The sequence below is a fragment of the Hemicordylus capensis genome, chromosome 13 (genome assembly GCF_027244095.1).
Source record: "Hemicordylus capensis ecotype Gifberg chromosome 13, rHemCap1.1.pri, whole genome shotgun sequence".
Lineage (NCBI taxonomy): Eukaryota > Metazoa > Chordata > Lepidosauria > Squamata > Cordylidae > Hemicordylus > Hemicordylus capensis.
Genome location: NC_069669.1, coordinates 17746998 through 17763378, shown reverse-complemented (window position 1 = coordinate 17763378; position 16381 = coordinate 17746998). Strand labels below are relative to the sequence as shown.

The window sequence follows — 16381 nt, the reverse complement described above, 5'->3', positions numbered from 1 at the left end:
AGAGGAGGGGTGGGATCCCAAGGCCAAGATGGACAGCCCCAACAGCAAATGTTTTTCTCCTGACCTCTCGGTGGCGGGGGTTGGCTCCTAAATGTGGGTGCTGAAGGCTGAAGTCCAGGGCCTCCACAGCCCCTGGGGGTCCCCAAATCCTCTTTAGCCTGTCCCAGGTGGTGTGGTCTCTCGGCCGAGCATGATGATGCTTAATTTGCAGAGGAGGGGGGCTTCCAAAGGCCTTTAGGTCCAGGCTCCAAAATTACCTAGGTGTACCTCTGACCACCTAATGGTGCAGTGGGGAAATGACTTGACTTAGCAAGCAAGAGGTTGCTGGTTCGAATCCCCGCTGGTATGTTTCCCAGACTATGGGAAACACCTCTATTGGGCAGCAGCGATATAAGCAGATGCTGAAAGGCATCATCTCATACTACGCGGGAGGAGGCCATGGTCAACCCCTCCTGTATTCTACCAAAGACAACCATGTGGCTCTGTGGTCGCCAGGAGTCGGCACCGACTCAATGGCACACTTTACCTTTACTTCTGGCTGAAGGTGCACATGCATTCCTCTGGTGGGGGGGGGGGACAGAAATCCGAGGCTCTGGCAATGCAGCCTTATCCTTATCCATGGCAGCCAAGCCTCCTGCTGGGGTGTTGATTGAAACAGAAACTCTCACACATTAGATCTAGCAGCCAGAAAGGAGCAAGACAAGGTCATCCTGGCAGGCCTGGGAAATCCAGAACTTAACTCCTGCGGGTGCCAAAAACTCAATCCACCGAAGGTCTCAAGGGAGTGCTTAGCGCTAGGACTGTGCCATTAAAAACAACACAGGATTTAGAGTTGTGAGGAGGTAATCGGGCAGGGAAGATGTCCCGCGTGGAAGCAGGAAGGCCATGTGAGTCTAAGAGAGGTATATGATAAGGAAGAGCAGGTGGTTGATATGGTTTCATTCGGTTGGATTAAATATTGGATAGCTTGTTTATGTTGAGTTGCATTTTCATTTATGGGGGCTCCAGTTGAATTCCTGGCATTTATTGGCTGAACCCTAGTAGGCCTTTTTTGTGTGCTTTTACTCTTAGCATAAGGAAGAGGTCGTCAGTGCACACGGTCTATTGGAGAGTAACAGGGGCGTAGATTTCTCAGTTTCCCAGGGCGGGGCGGGGCACACGGGGGAAGAGGTCTTGTGGTAGCAAGCATGAGTTGTCCCCCTTGCTAAGCAGGGTCTATCCTGGTTTGCATTTGAATGGGAGACCACATGTGTGAGCACTGCAAGATAATCCCCGAAGGGGGTGGGGTCATTCTGGGCAGAGCACCTGCATGCGTAGAGCTCCCCTAGTTTTTTCTCCTTGTCACACTACTTCTAATCAGAGAATCATAGAGCGAAAGGGCCCGGAGAGGCAGCTGTGCCTCTGAAGAGCTTGCTGAGTTGCTACAAAGACAACACAGGGCTGACTGTGTGGTTCAGCTGACTGATGAACTTGAGCATGAGAGCTTGCTGATGCTACCTGGCAGCCGGGGGGGGCAGGGGGGCGGGGCGGCACTGCCTCCTCCAGGAAATCTGGAGCGGGGAGGCCTGAGTCCCGCCGCCCCCACCTGGTTGCCTGGCAGGGGCATTGCCCCCTCTGGGAAATCCCGGAGGGGGCCACCCGCGTGAGGTTTACATCCCTGGAGAGTAACACGAGCAGCAACAATATACATAAGGACACAAGAACAGGATCAGGCTGCTGGATCAGGCCCAAGGAGGCCCATCTAGTCCAGCATCCTGTTTCGCACAGTGGTCCACCAGATGCCTCTGGGGAGCCCACAGGCAAGAGGCATGTGCCTGCCCCCTCTCTCCTTCTGTTGCTCCCCTGCAACTGCGATTGAAAGGCATCCTGCCTCTGAGGCTGGAGGTGGCCCAGAGCCACCAGACTAGTAGCCATTGATAGACCTCTCCTCTAGGAAGCTGCCTGATTCAGAGTCAGACCCTTGGTCCATCTCACTCCATATTGCCTCTTGACCAGGGCTGCTCCACTTCGGCCCTCCGTCTGGTTTTGGACTACAACTCCCATCATCCGCAGTCACAGTGGCCCAGAGTCAGGGTTATGGGAACTGCAGTCCGACATCTGCAGGAGGGCGGAAACCGTGGAGCCCTGGTCTACACTGACTGGCAGCGGCTCTCTCCAAGATTCCAGGCAGGAGGCTTTCCCAGCTCGCCTGGAGATGCTGCCAGGGATTGAACCCGGAGCTCTGCCTCTGAGCTGGGGTCCTTCCCCGTCCCACACCAGCCGCAACTCCCAAATAGGATACTGCCTTCTGCTAAGTCAGACCCTTGGCCCATCAAGCTCAGGACTGTCAACACTGACCGGCAACAGCTCTCCTGTCCAGGATTTCAAATGAGGGGTCTTTGTTCCCAGCCTTACCTAGACATGCCAGGCATACCAAGAAGATGTTTTGCCTCTGAGCTATCAAAACATCTTATTAACCCCCCCCCCCAAGTTTCCCCAAAAACTGCTATAAAATCATTACCGCATGCACAGGAAAAGCAAAGTGTTAAAAAAAAACAACCCCCTACACTTTGTGATTATCAAACCCATGATGCAGTGTGACTGCGAGAGAAGCGCACATGGAGGAAGAGCCACCATCTTGAACAGATGATTCATCAACCAATTATATTTGGAAAGAAGGGCAGTACACAAGGAACTGGCCAGAATCGGAAGGAACAGATGGGATATTGTTTTTTCCACGGAATTCAGCTGCTGGCAACTGGGGAAAGCAGGTTTGCAAATGGGATTCCTCCTCAAAGTCTGGTGCATCCTTAGCGTTAATGATGGGCGATGAAGATGCAAATTGAACACCGGTCATATGAATCCTGTTGGCAGGAAGAGGGGAAGATGCCTATGCCAAATCACTCAGAAGCAATAGTCAAATTTCTAGGAGTGCTCCTTGTGATTTTTCTCCCAGGGGGAAAAAGAATGTTACATCACCCATTAGGACTGATTGAATGTGTGTTCCAATGGATCATGAGAAAACAAAAGGCAAAAGAAAACTTTCAGTGTGTCCTTCTGAGAGCTGACCTGTCAGCCAGTTTAAGAATTTTCCGTTGATGAATCATCGGCTTTTGTGTGGATTCATTAATCAATTACGTTGAAATTCATTTGAGCATCACCAAAACCTAAGGATTGGACTTGGAGCTTTGTTGGTGGTGCTGTTGAGAAAGATTAAATAAAATGTAGGACAGAATTTTTAGAAATTGCCGCTGATGCGATGCTTAGAGGGCAAGTCACTCTTTAACGTTTTCCCTTTCAGGTTTTCTCTTCTAGAGACCTTTTGGTTGCTTTCCAAGCTAAGAGACTGAACATTGCCTTTTTTCAATGCCAGAGCTTAGCTGTGGACTGCAACAGAGCCTTTTAGAGTACCTGTATTTAACCGAATACAAGTTGACTCTGAATTTAAGATGAGCCCCTTAAAAAACAAGGGTGAAATACAGCTTATACCCTTATTTACCCAAAAGAAAGAGGACTCTGGATTTAAGATGAGTTCCCTGATTTCTAACATCAAATAACTTGGAAAAAAACTACTTTTGGATTCAAGTAAATACATTGGCCGCACGGATGGAGCCACCATTGGGTGAATGGGTTCAAAGAACCCGGGCCACTGCCCGCAGAGGCCGCGCCTTGCAGCCCCAGACACGTCCCCCATGTCTGACGTCAGACGCGAGGGGTGAGTGGGTTATTTCTTTCCCAAATGGGGCCGCGCGGCCCCGTTTGGGACTGAAATCGGCCTGCTCTGCGTTAGCTGATCCTGGCCTCGTAATCTCCCTCCCAAACAGGGCGGGGAGATGGGGAGATCCTTTTAAAGGCAGGGGGATCCCTTTAAAGACAGGGAGAGTCTCTCCGGCCCACGCTGCCCAACGCAGCACGGGCCGATCTCCTTCTCAAATAGGGCCATGCGACCCCGTTTGGGAGGGAGACCACGCCCCATTGTATGACATCAGATGTGGAGGCGTGGCTAGCTGCCCCCTGCATCTGACATCAGATGTGGGGGGCGGGGCCAGGGGGCCACAGAGGCCAAACACAGCCACCGCCAGCCTCCCTTCTCCATGCCTGATTGGTCTCATTTGTACATAACATGGAATTGCTCCCCCGCCCTCTGTCCTCTCGTCCGAATTTGCACTTAACAGAGAGCGAGACTCCAGATAGGAGGGGGACCTGGCCGTGCAGGCTTTTTTCTTCCATGAAGGACAGCCCATCCAGCCAATCACGGCTGGAGTTGAGGGAGGAACTTCCTCTCTCAACTCTGGTTCCAGGGGGTGCAGCCTGGAGTTCCGAATTCAGGTGCACCACAGCCTGCGTCCACGGTGACGAAACCCTCTACAACCCGGGCATTCAGATTGGAGTTAGAAATCTGGAAAACTTCGGGTTCGTCACTGCGCCAAACCGCAATTGCTCCCGTTTGCATGTAACGCTCGCAGAACCTCTGGCCCTTTTCAACGGTAGTTCTGCATTATGTGCGAATGCGGCTGGTATTTTTCTTCAGTGGGCAGGAACAGGTGGGCTGTGGATAGGAACAAATCATTCCTTAACCTCTATCCAGACATTAGACTCCTCTGCATTGTGGTTGTCTACTGGCTCCAGACAGCGTGACAGCCCAGCCGGCCTCAGGTCCTCAAGAAGGGGACGCGTGCTCCTATAGCCTAGGCCCATGACTTTCACAGGCCCTTTAGGAAGCCTTGTCCCAAGCCTTCTGGCGAATCCCAGGGTTCTTGACAGCTCGAACCCTTATCGTCTTCTGTCCCCTCATCACTGGCCAGGGGTCCTCTGAATACCCCCTAACAACCAGGGCAATCCTCGTGAGATCTTGGCCAAGTCTGAGATTTGGGGCTGAAAACTCACAAGAGCCCCTGCTGAGCTCTCCGACCTGCCATTTGTGCCAGCCTGGGGCATCAGCAGAAGCGCTCTTGCCCCGGGACCTCTGGGCTATAGTCCAGGGCCTCCACAGCCCCTGCCCCCCCCAATCTTCTTTAGGCTGTCCCTGGTGGTGTGGTTGCCCAGCGGAGCATGATGGTGCTTAATTTGCCGGGGGGGGGCCCTCCAAAGCCCTCTAGGTTCAGGCTGCAAAATTACCTAGGTGCACCTCTGGGCATTGGCCGGGATGGAAGTGCCGATGCCTGCGGATCGAGACCTACTCATTGGTAAGTCCCGATCCGCTTGTCTCTCCACCCCTGCCCCCAAGGTTCCTTCACAGCTTGTTCACACGATCAGGACTTGGGTTCGGCCAGTGTCTGGCTTGAGTTTGAGAGCTGTGCTCGCTCCCATTTTGTGACTGTGTGCGAGTAAAAAGCAAGGTAGGAGGTGAAGGAAGTGATCGTCTGCAAGCTAGGCTCCCGCTGGGTAGGAAGGCTCTATCCTACCCAGCAGCTGTACCCAGTAGAATTAGGAGGCAAAGCTCTCCTCCCCACCTCTCACCTTCCTTTTTACTTATTGTTCCCAGCAAGACAACAATGGTGTGTTTCCTTTTTTACATTTGCACCCTGCTCTTCCACCAAGGAGCCCAGAGATGTGTACATGGTTGTTTTATCCACACAACAACCCTATGAGGTAGGTCAGGCTGAGAGAGATGTGACTGGCCTGGAGCACCTTCCTTACGAGGCAAGGCTACAGCATCGGGGTCTTTTTAGTTTGGAAAAGAAGCAACTGCAGGGAGACATGCTAACAACAACAACAACAACAAATATTTATATACCGCTTTTCAACAAAAAGGTTTCCAAAGCAGTTTGCATAGAGAAATAATAATAAACAAGATGGATCCCTGTCCCCAAAGGGCTCACAATCTAAAAAGAAACATACCAGCAACAGTCACTGGAAGTACTGAGTTGAGGGTGGATATGGCCAGTTGCTCTCCCCCTGCTAAATAAAGAGCATCACCATGTTAAAAAGGTGCCTCTTTGCCCAGTTAGCAGGTGTGCTAAGAGGTGTATAAAATAATGTATGGAGTAGAAAGAGGGGACAGAGAGACATTTTCCTCCCTCTCACCACGCTAGAACCAAAGGTTATCTCATGGAACTGAAGGCCGGGAAATTTAGGACCAACAAGAAGAAGTACTTTCTCACACAGTGCATCATTAATCTATGGAATTCTCTGCCACAAGATGTGGTGATGGCCACCAGCTTGGATGGCTTTAAAAGGGGCTTAGACAAAGTCATGGAGGACAGGCCTATCAATGGCTACTAGTCTGGAGGCTACAGGCCACCTCCAGCCTCAGAGGCAGGAGGCCTCTCAATCCCAGTTGCAGGGGAGCAACAGCAAGAGAGAGGGCATGCCCTCACCTCTTGCTTGTGGGCTTCTCAGAGGCATCTGGTGGGCCACTGTGGGAAACAGGATGCTGGACTAGATAGGCCTGGGGCCTGATCCAGGCAGAGGTGCACCTAGGTAATTTTGGAGCCTGGACTTAAAAGCTTTTGGAAACCCGCCCCCCCCCCCCCCGGCACAAACAGTATTTTTAATGTGATGACACCACCCAAGACAAATTAAAAAGGATTTGGAGGCCCCCAAGGGGTGTGGAGGCCCTGGACGTTGGCCCCGAAGTCCAGGAGTAAGAGCACTTCTGGATCCAGCAGGGCTGTTCTTCTGTTTTTAGGTACATGTGCGCTTGAGGTGAGATGTATCCTCCCATCCCAGGCAAGTGCTTTCACTGCTAGAGATCGGGCAAGGGGCTTCACCTGGAAAAATAACGATTCTCTAGCAATTCCCACAAGCAAAATTTTGACAGGGCAAACCTAGAACCCAAATACAGACTGTCTTTTAACTCCAAACGCAGGCACTCTCCCTGGTAAATAAAGGCCATCGATGTATTTGGTCATTATTTTCCTGGTGGGAAATTAACCAGGCTGGGTTTCCCTTCCATGGGAAAGTGTCTGTTGTCAAAATGTGCCAAGAAAGCTGACCTGCTTTGCTGAATGAAAGGGCGAGAGCCTTCTCTCCCTCTCTCCGCCCACCATGTTCTCAGTCTCAATCCATTCTGTTTTGTGCTGGTTTTCAAGATAGACCCCACATTTCTGAGCAGCTTGGCCGGGAAGCTGAGAGAGGCCATCTCCACCGTGTGCGGGGGAGAAAGGTGTCCAGAAGAGAGGGATCCTGTAAAAAGAAAGCTTTCCAAGATGTTTGTTTAGAGTGTTCTTCTTTTCAGTCCTCCATCCAATGGGTACTGGAGTGGAAAGGAGAGAGAGAGCGAGAGAGCAGATATTACAGACCCCATCCCCAGTGGATTCAGTCTGAGCTCAGCTGTGGATATTCACTTACATAACGGTGGAAAGGCCTGGTTGGTAGAGCAAAGCATTCTATAGGAAGCTGCCAACTGAGTCAGACCATTGGTCTACCTAGCTCAGTATGGCCTACACTGACTGGCAGCAGCTCTCCAGGATTTCAGGCACGAGTCTTTCCCAGCTGTACCTGGAGATGCTTCCAAGGAGTGAACCTGGGACCTTCTGCATGCCAAGCAGATCCTCTCCCACTGAGTTCACCCCGCTGTTGTTTCTGGGAAATAGATTTTGCACATTTTTGTTTCATGATATTGAGAGGCCCAGAGACAAAAGGAATGTGTGTTTATGAAGGCAACAACATCTCTGTCAACCCACTTTTGGCTTTTAAAAACTATTGCTTGTCTTATAGCCATTCGCAGTTTGATTGTCCCATGTGGTCTACACTGCCCAGGGTATATAAATAGCCTTCTTGGCTCAGCTGTGACTGATGGCTCTAAATGTGTATGTGTGTTTATGTGTGTTACATAAGTAGGCAAATGGATTCATATATGGAAGTGTGTGCTTCTGCGTACACCACACGCACCTCTCTCCTCTCTCTCTCTCTCTCTCTCTCTCTCTCTCTCTCTCTCTCTCTCTCTCTCTCTCTCTCAGAAGAGAACAGAAAACGAACTCTCCTAGATCCGACCAAAGGCCCAACATGCTGAATACTGTGCACAGAAAACCCCGGCAAACCGAGCAAAGAGGCACCTTTCCAAGCGGTGATTCTCTTATTTTTAGCAGGGGGAGAGCAACTGGCCCTATCCATCCCCAGCACAGCATCCCTCCAGTGGCTGCTGCTGGTGTTTACTTTTTATATTTCGTTTTTAGATGGTGAGCCCTTTGCGGACAGGGGACCATCTTATTTATTTATTCTTTTTTTTTTTTAATGTAAACCACTTTGGAGGAAACTGTTGAAAAGTGGTACAGCAAGAACAACAACAACAATTTCCAGATAGAATTCCTCTTGTCGGTTTCACAACCGACTACTTAAGTTCTTTAAGGTCAGTTCAGGAACTTATCTCAGCTATGTGCCCAGTTCATCTTGCAAAACGGACTCAGAGGCACCTTTTAAAGTGGTGGCTTTCTCCTTTTTAGCAGGGGGAGGGGGGGAGAGGGAGAGAGAGAAACTGTCCAGAAACAGAATGATAGAATGGCAGCTGGAAGAGGCGTTCTCCTCAACCCTTGTTCAGTAGAGGAAACCACTGCAGCTTCTCTGAGAGATAGCTGCCCATCCTCGGTTTGAAAGCCTCCAGCAAGGAAGAGCCTATCACCGCATGAGGCAGATGGTTCCGCTGTTGAACAGCTCTTACGACTAGGACATTCTTCCTAATCTCTAGCCAGAATCTGCTTCCTTGTAGTTTCAAGGTTCTAGTCCTGTTGTCTGGAGTCACAGAGACCAAGACTGCTCCTTCTTGGGTGTGGCAGCCCTTCAGATATTTGAAGACAGCAATCCTATTGGGCAGGCCTGCTCAGCTTCGGCCCTCCTGCAGATGTTGGCCTGCAACTCCCATAATACCTGGCTGTTGGCCACTATGGCTAGGGATTAAGGACATAAGAACAGCCCTGCTGGATCAAGCCCAATGCCCAGCATCCTGTTTCACACAATGGCCCACCAGATGCCTCTGAGAAGCCCACAGGCAAGAGGTGAGGGCATGCCCTCTCTCCTGCTGTTGCTCCCTTGCAACTGGTACTCGGAGGCATCCTGCCTTTGAGGCTGGAGGTGGCCTGTAGCCCTCCAACTAGTAGCCGTTGATACACCTCTCCTCCATGAAGTTATCCAAGCCACTTCTTAAAGGGTTATGGGAGTTGCAGTCCAAAAACAGCTAGTGAGGCCAAAGTTGAGCAAGCTTGCTATTGATTGTTGGACTAGGACCAGGAAGACCCGAGTTCGAATCCCCATTCAACCATGAAACTCTCTTGGTCAGGGTTTCTTAACCTTAACCGCCTTGGGATTGTTTTTAATGAAAGGCGGTATATAAATGTAACAATAAATAAAATAAACCTTGGGCCCCCAGATGTTATTGGACTACAACTCCCAGAATCCTCAGCTGCAATGGCTTTTGCTTGGGGATTCTGGGAGTTGTAGTCCAACATCTGGGGTCCCAAGGTTAAGAAAGCCTGCACTGGGTGACTCCGGGCCAGTCACGTATCTCTCAGCCTAACAGGGTTGTTGTGAGGATAAAAACAACCAAGTATCACTGCTCTGAGCTCCTTGGAGGAAGAGTGGGATAGAAATGTAAAAAATAAAATAAAGACTCTCACACACCCCTTGCTCTGTGCCAGTCTCTCCTTTACGGGGCCTGGGAGGATCAATATAGGGGGAACTAAGTAGGAGGGATGGGGCAGCTGTTGGGAACAATAGTGCAGCAACACAGGAGGAAGGTTTAGACGGAAGGAACAGCTACTAGGAGGTGCTTGCTGTTACAGCATGGCATAGGAGCAGGAGGGACTTAAATGGATGTCGAAACTGACTTCTCTAATAAAAGCCTTTTGTTGTATACACCTGCTTGTTCTTTTAATGAGTGCAAGCCCCACTTGAAACACTGCCCGCCCCCAACGAGTGGTGGCAACGGATCAGAGCAGAGGTCCAGAATGGGTGCAGGAGGAGCTCCAGCCAGGCTGTGCGAGGCATCGCTTCCTGTGGGCCTACTCGGGAGGTGGGCGAAGCAGCATGCCCCAGCGCCAGCCCTGAACTGAGACCCAACTATGTCATTGGAAGCTGCCATATGCCGAGTCTGACCGTTGCTCAGTCCAGCACAGTACTGTCTACACTGGCTGGCAGCAGCTCTCCAAGGTTTCAGGCAGGGGTCTTTCCCAGCCCTTCCAGGAGATGCCGCCGGGTCGTGAACCTGGGACCTTCTGCATGCAAAGCAGATGTTCTGCCACTGAGATATGACCGCGTCCTGTCCAAGAAGGGGTGGGACTTTCTTTTGGGAATGTCCTGGCCAGCAGCCAGGCACTACCCAAACTCGTCACCTCCTTGTAGAAGAGACACCAAATAGTGGGCAGGTTTCTGAGTTCTCTTCCCCACCAGCTTGTTTTCCCCCTCCCCTTCCCTCTCGCTTTTGCATAATATCCAGCCTGAAGAAGAGTTCTGTAGAACTCCAAAGCTTGCTCGCAACTCTGTGATCTTTTAGTTACTCCTAATAAAGATAAATGTAAACAAAATGTAAAATTTACATTTACGTTTTATAAATGTAAATTTCACATGTACTAAATGTAAAATTTAACTAAATGTAAAATTAAGGTAAATGTAAAATTTACATTTAAATACGATTAAATGTAAAGAAGACTAAAGTAATGACAACGGGTACAGCGACCAGCCTCAGAATGGATAATGAAGATATTGAAGTGGTGGATAGCTTCTGCCTCTTAGGATCAACTGTCAACAGTCAAGATATCCAGCAGTCAAGAAATACGCAGCAGACTAGCACTTGGTAGGGTTGCAATGAAATCTCTGGAAAGGATATTTAGATGCTGTGACGTGTCTACACCTACAAAGATTAGAATCATTCGGACAATGGTTTTCCCCATGACCTTCTATGGATATGAAAGCTGGATTTTGAAGAATAAAGATAGAAAAACCACTGACATTGAACTTTGGTGCTGGAGAAGACTTTTGAGGAGAACATGGACAGCCAGGATAACAAACAAATGGATCATAGAACAAATTAATCCAGAATTTTCAATTGAGGCACAAATGGCCAGGCTCAAATTATTCTACTTCGGACACATGATACGAAGACCGAGCTCCCTTGAGAAGTCCATCATGCTGGGGAAAGTGGAAGGAAAGAGAAGAAGAGGACGGCCAGCAGCAAGGTGGATGGACTCGATGACGACAGCAATGAAGGCACCACTGACAGAGACCTTAAAGGCCAAGTTGAAGAAAGACTATCCTGGAGAGAATCTATCTATGTGGTCGCTAAGAGTTGACACTGACTCTTTCGGCACTTCATCAAGCAATCAATCAAGATAATGTCCTATTTTGACTTTTGGGGAGTGTTCAAAGCTATTGCATTTATTTATTTATTTTATCACATTTTTGCCACTTTCATGACTTTGATGCACATTCAGCATTGTGTGTCCTGCAATTTATCTGTATAAAATAAGTTTGCATTCCTGGATCTATACACCTGTATTCATTCTAGCCATGGAGAAAAAACTAAAAATGCACCTGTTTCCTCCAGCCCAGGGATTCCCAGGCTTGGGCCCCCAGCTGTTTTTGGACTACAACTCCCATAATGCCCCACCAGAATAAATTGTAGTTGGGGTGATGGGAGTTGTAGTTCCACAGGTTGGGAACCCCTCCCATAACCCCATGACTCCCAGCCTTGGGCCCCCAGATATTGTCGGAATACAACTCCAATCATTCTCAACCACAATGGCCAGCCTTGTGACTAGGAATAATGGGAATTGTAGTCTGACAAGATCTGGGGACCCAAGCCTGGGGACCCCTACCCAAGGCCACTGTGGCTGGGGATGATGATGGGAGTTGTAGTCCAACTACATCTGGGGACTCGAGCCTGGGGACTCCTGCCCAAGGCCACTGTGGTTGGGGAAGATGGGAGTTGTAGTCCAACAACATCTGGGGGGAGTCTTGCAACAGAAAACGTTTACATTTGAAGGACAGCGGAAAGGTGCGGTGACTGGGCGGTCGCCTGGTTTACTTACGCCTCAATCCAGCCCTGATCCTCGGTGCACTTCCTTGGGAGAAAGTGAACGAGGGGAAGGACTTTCCCGGAGCCAACACACCAGGTCGTGGTGGCCGTAAATAAAGTAGCGGCCGTCGGCGTGAGAAAGAGCAGGAGAGCAGCAGGGTCACAAATCGCTGCCCCCCCCCGCCGGAGACTTCTAGGCTTCTTTTTCCTGGGGGGGAGGCTCGGACTCCCGCCCACCCCCAGTTGCCATGACCCTCCAGGACGCTTCCTCCTCCTCCTCCTCCGGGACCCCCTCCTTCCCCAACTCCAGCCCGCTGCTATTTGATCCGCGGGGGGCGGTGGAGCGGCGGGGGGTGGGTGGGCTGGAGAGGGGCGAGAGAGATATTTATAGCTCCGTCCCCAGCAGCTGCCTGTTGGGTGAGCCAGGCAGGCGCGCCCGGGAGGGCGGCTTGGAGAGCAGGGTGGGATTCCCCCCGCCCCACTCCGGAGAGTTAATCGCCTTGTTCTCTCCCCCCCCCACTCGCGACCTGCGGGGCTGCTTCCCTCCCTCCCCCTCCCACACGGAACTCTCGCTAGGAGAAGGAGGGCGGGCTTGATTGCCCCCGATTGCCTCTGATCCCCGCCCCGCCCCGCGCAACAGTGGAGTGCAGGCAGGCGCCACGCGTGTCCTCTGGCGGGGCCGGGCTGCTGCCGCTGCCGCTGCCGCCCCGTCTTTGTCCTCTCCGCGCATTCTCAGCCCGGTTCGGAGGAGCGCCTCTTCTTCGGGAGCTGCGAGGAAGCCGCCGCCGCCTCTTGGCTCCACACATGCCTGACTCCGGAGGAGGCGAGCGGGCAGCAGCAGGCGCGGATGAAGTTGGCCCCGCGGCTGCTGGGCGGGTGCCTCTGGGCTGGGGCTCCCAGGAGGCGGCTGCAGCGGAGAGGCTCCCCGCTCCATGGCTCTGAGGAGCGGAGGGACCCGCCGCTGCCTCCCCTGAACTCTCCCTCCCTCCCCCCGCACTGGCTCCCCTGCCCCCCGGCGGCGTTGCCCCCTCCTCCTCCTCCTCCTCCGCCCAAGCGGGATGCTGATGGACCCACCACCAAGATGCTGATGTCCAGGCTCCTGGATTTCCAGAAGACCAGATATGCAAGGTAAACCCTGGGGAGGGTGGCTTTCGCGGGGGGTCCCTTTCTCTGGGTCCCAGGAATGCCTTCAGGATCAGACTTCTAGAGAGGGCTGGGCAAACCTGATCCTCTCCAGCTGTTGAACTACAACTCCCATCACCCCCCGCCACAATTGTGGATGGGAATGATCGTGGGAGTTGTAGTTCAAAAACAGCTGGAGGACCAAAGTTGCCTGCCCTGGCTCTAGAGCCCGGGTGCCCAAACCCGGGTCTCCAGACAGTGTTGGATCACAGCTCCCAGCATCCCCTGCCACGATGGTGAGCTGAAATGTTTCTACTGTCGGACAACTGGACAGATATTGGAAAACTGAATTGGATGTCGTGGGAATGCTTTGGCTGTCATTGAACTTTCTTTTCAGCAGAAAGTTCTGAAAGAGGTTTAATGGTTCCCTCTGCTCAAAGGGCTCACAGTCTAAACACACACACACACACACACACACACACACACACACACCCCACCTTCAACAGCCTGTGTGGATGGTGTGTTTTGGGGGAGGATAGGGCCAGTTGCTCTCCCCCTGCTAAATATAAAGAGAATCCCTGCTTTGTAGCAGGGAATTGTATTCCAGAAAGATCGGGGCTTGGGAAACCCCTGCTCCAGAGCAGGGGTGCTAAAACATTTTGTACCTGCAGACCCCCTCAATCCACAAGTATTACCCATGGACCTATTGATATAATGTATTTTCATAAGTTTCCAATAAAAATGAGGGGCGGGGGCGGGGGCGGGTACCGGGATTGTTGTTTTCAAGAATTTTATTCTGGCTCACCAGGAAACAAATTATGTTCAGCACAGCAAAGGTTTTCCATGGGCCTCCTGAACCCCTCCCCCTAGTATTGACCTTCATGGGCCCCAGGTTAAGAACTCTGGGTTAGAGTATTCAAAGTCCCTCATGTACATAAGCTCTCTCCCTTTTTAACACTTAATATAAAACATTTCATGACAAAATTAACTAAAAACAATAGCATGAACTTCATGTAGAAGAAATTATACTTGTAAGGTTATTATTTCTCTGTATCATAGTCCAGTAGCTTGTCTTTTTTCTTCTTCAAAAGGTGACGATTAGTCACAGTGTCCAAGTTCAGTAACAATTCCCAGCATGTGGACAAACCAATAGCTTCCCAAACGTGGATACATGTTGACTTGATGGGAGAAAATTCTTTCTCTTAACATAAGAAATAAAATGGAACCAGGTCTTTTTAAAAGTGCCTGGTTTCGTTGGGCCAAGTCTGAGCTTTACAGAACGAGACGCCAGCTCCGTCTTGATGTTCTGACAACAATCCCTTAAGGTAGGCGAGAATTAATTGTATATTGTCGACAGGAAGGACTTCAGCTGAGATGCTGTTGAGTTCAGGGCAGAGGGAGGATTTGGACTGGGGGCTTGATTTCCAGGACTCACAGTCCAGTTTTAAGCATTCAAATAAGTCTCATTGTATTCAGTGGAGCTTACTCCCAAGTAAGTGCACCGAGGACTGTAGCCTTGCTCTTCCAGCACCTGCTCAACACTAGTTGGGCTACTAGTCTGGTGGCTATAGGCCACCTCCAGCCCCCTCGGAGTCAAGATCAGTTGCAGGGGAGCAACAGCAGGAGGAGAGAAGGAATGCTCTTCCCTCTTCTCTGTGGGCTCCCCAGAGGCATCTGGCGGGCCACTGTGTGAAACAGGATGCAGAGCTGTTTCCTTGGGACTGATCCAGCCTTGGGCTTGTTCCAGCAGGGCTGTCCTTATGTTCTAGTCTTCAACTCTGTTTGGCCTTACTTTATGATCTGTAAAAGATACAGTGTGCCATCGAGTCGGTGTCAACTCCTAGTGCCCACAGAGCCCTGTGGTTGTCTTTGGGAGAATACAGGAGGGGTTGACCATGGCCATCTCCCACCCAGTATGAGATGATGCCTTTCAGCATCTTCCTCTATCACTGCTGCCCGATATAGGTGTTTCCCATAGTCTGGGAAACATACCAGTGGGGATTCGAACCGGCAACCTCTGGCTTGCTAGTCAAGTCATTTCTCCGCTGTGCCATTAGGTGGCTCTTATTATCTGTACCCTGTTCTTATCTACTCTCTCTCTCTCTCTCTTTTATCTTTTAACAAGATAAAAACAACTCAGCAACAGAAGCCTAAAAACCGAAGAAAGGTTGCTAAAACTTTAAAAAGAACACGCTCCTTGGCCCAAACAAGCCTGAATCAAACAGGGCAGCCTACAACTTTCTTCTCTTCCTGGGAGCAGGAGAGACATTCCTGGGACATCCCCTGGCTGGGTAATGGGGACTTAAACTAGCTGGGAGGAGTCAATGTCGAGGGAGATGGCGATTGCATGGCTCTTGAGAGTTATGGGGAAAGATCACTTCCGTGGGTTTAGCCTCCCGCACTCCTGTGTGGCAGCTATTTAAAAACCAGGACTGTAAAAACCAGGGCTTTGTTGGTGGTGGTGATGACGTGTCCCGGAGAGGGAGCTGCTGTGAGAAGGTTTTAGATGAACACAGGGAGCTGTTCTGTCCTGAGGGGCGGGGAGCATTTGGTGCAGTCTTGCCTACTGTCAGATGCTCCCCAAGGCCTCAGACTTGATATCCGATAACTGGGGAGGCGCACTGGTCTGGTGATAGCGAGCATGACTTGTTCCTTTGACTAAGCAGCATCTACTTTAGTTTTCATTTGGGTGGGAGACTGCATATAAGCATCTCCCCGATGCTTCTCCCTCACCTTTCCAAGGCTGCAGGCAGGAGGCTCTCCCAGCCCTGCCTGGAGATGCCAAAGGTGGGTGAACCGGAGACCTTCTGCACGCAAGCAGGCTGTTGCTCTTCTACTGAGCTACGGACTCATTCCCTGCCGTATTGTGTGCATATTTTTCTCCCTCCCGCATAACGCTAGAACCAGGGGTCATCCCATGAAAGTGGTGGCCAGGAAATTGAGGACCAGCGAACGGAAGTACTTCTTCACACGATGCATAATCCACCTGCGGAATTCTCTGCCACAAGATGTGATGACAGCCAACAACCTGGGTGGCTTTAGGGGGGGTTAGATAACTGCATGGAGGAGTTATGCGGCTACTAGTTGGAATGCTATAGGCCACCTCCAGCCTCGGTAACAGTATGCCTCTGAGTACCAGTTGCAGGGGAGTAATGGCAGGAGAGAGGGCATGCCCTCAACTCCTGCCTGTAGGCTTCCAGCGGCATCTGGTGGGCCACTGTGTGAAACAGGATACTGGACTAGATGGGCCTTCTTGGGCCTGATCCAGCGGGGCTGTTCTTATGTTCTAAAGTTGTCTTATGTGGAGTTGAGACTCTCCACTGACTAGAT

The 16381-nt window shown here is 50.9% G+C and overlaps 1 protein-coding gene across 3 annotated transcripts in view; it reads left to right on the top strand.

The window, feature by feature from the left end:
* The first annotated feature begins 12343 nt into the window (after positions 1 to 12343).
* The window catches only part of MMD2 (monocyte to macrophage differentiation associated 2), a 38039-nt gene continuing 34001 nt past the window's right edge, over positions 12344 to 16381 (top strand). Inside the window, exon 1 of one of the 3 annotated variants that reach the window (XM_053276362.1) lies at positions 12344 to 13057. In XM_053276362.1, coding sequence (XP_053132337.1) covers positions 12777 to 13057 — 281 coding nt within the window. In that variant the 5' untranslated portion in view covers positions 12344 to 12776. The remainder of the gene's footprint in view (positions 13058 to 16381) is intronic. The other 2 variants (XM_053276361.1, XM_053276360.1) reach the window with 2 other exon arrangements.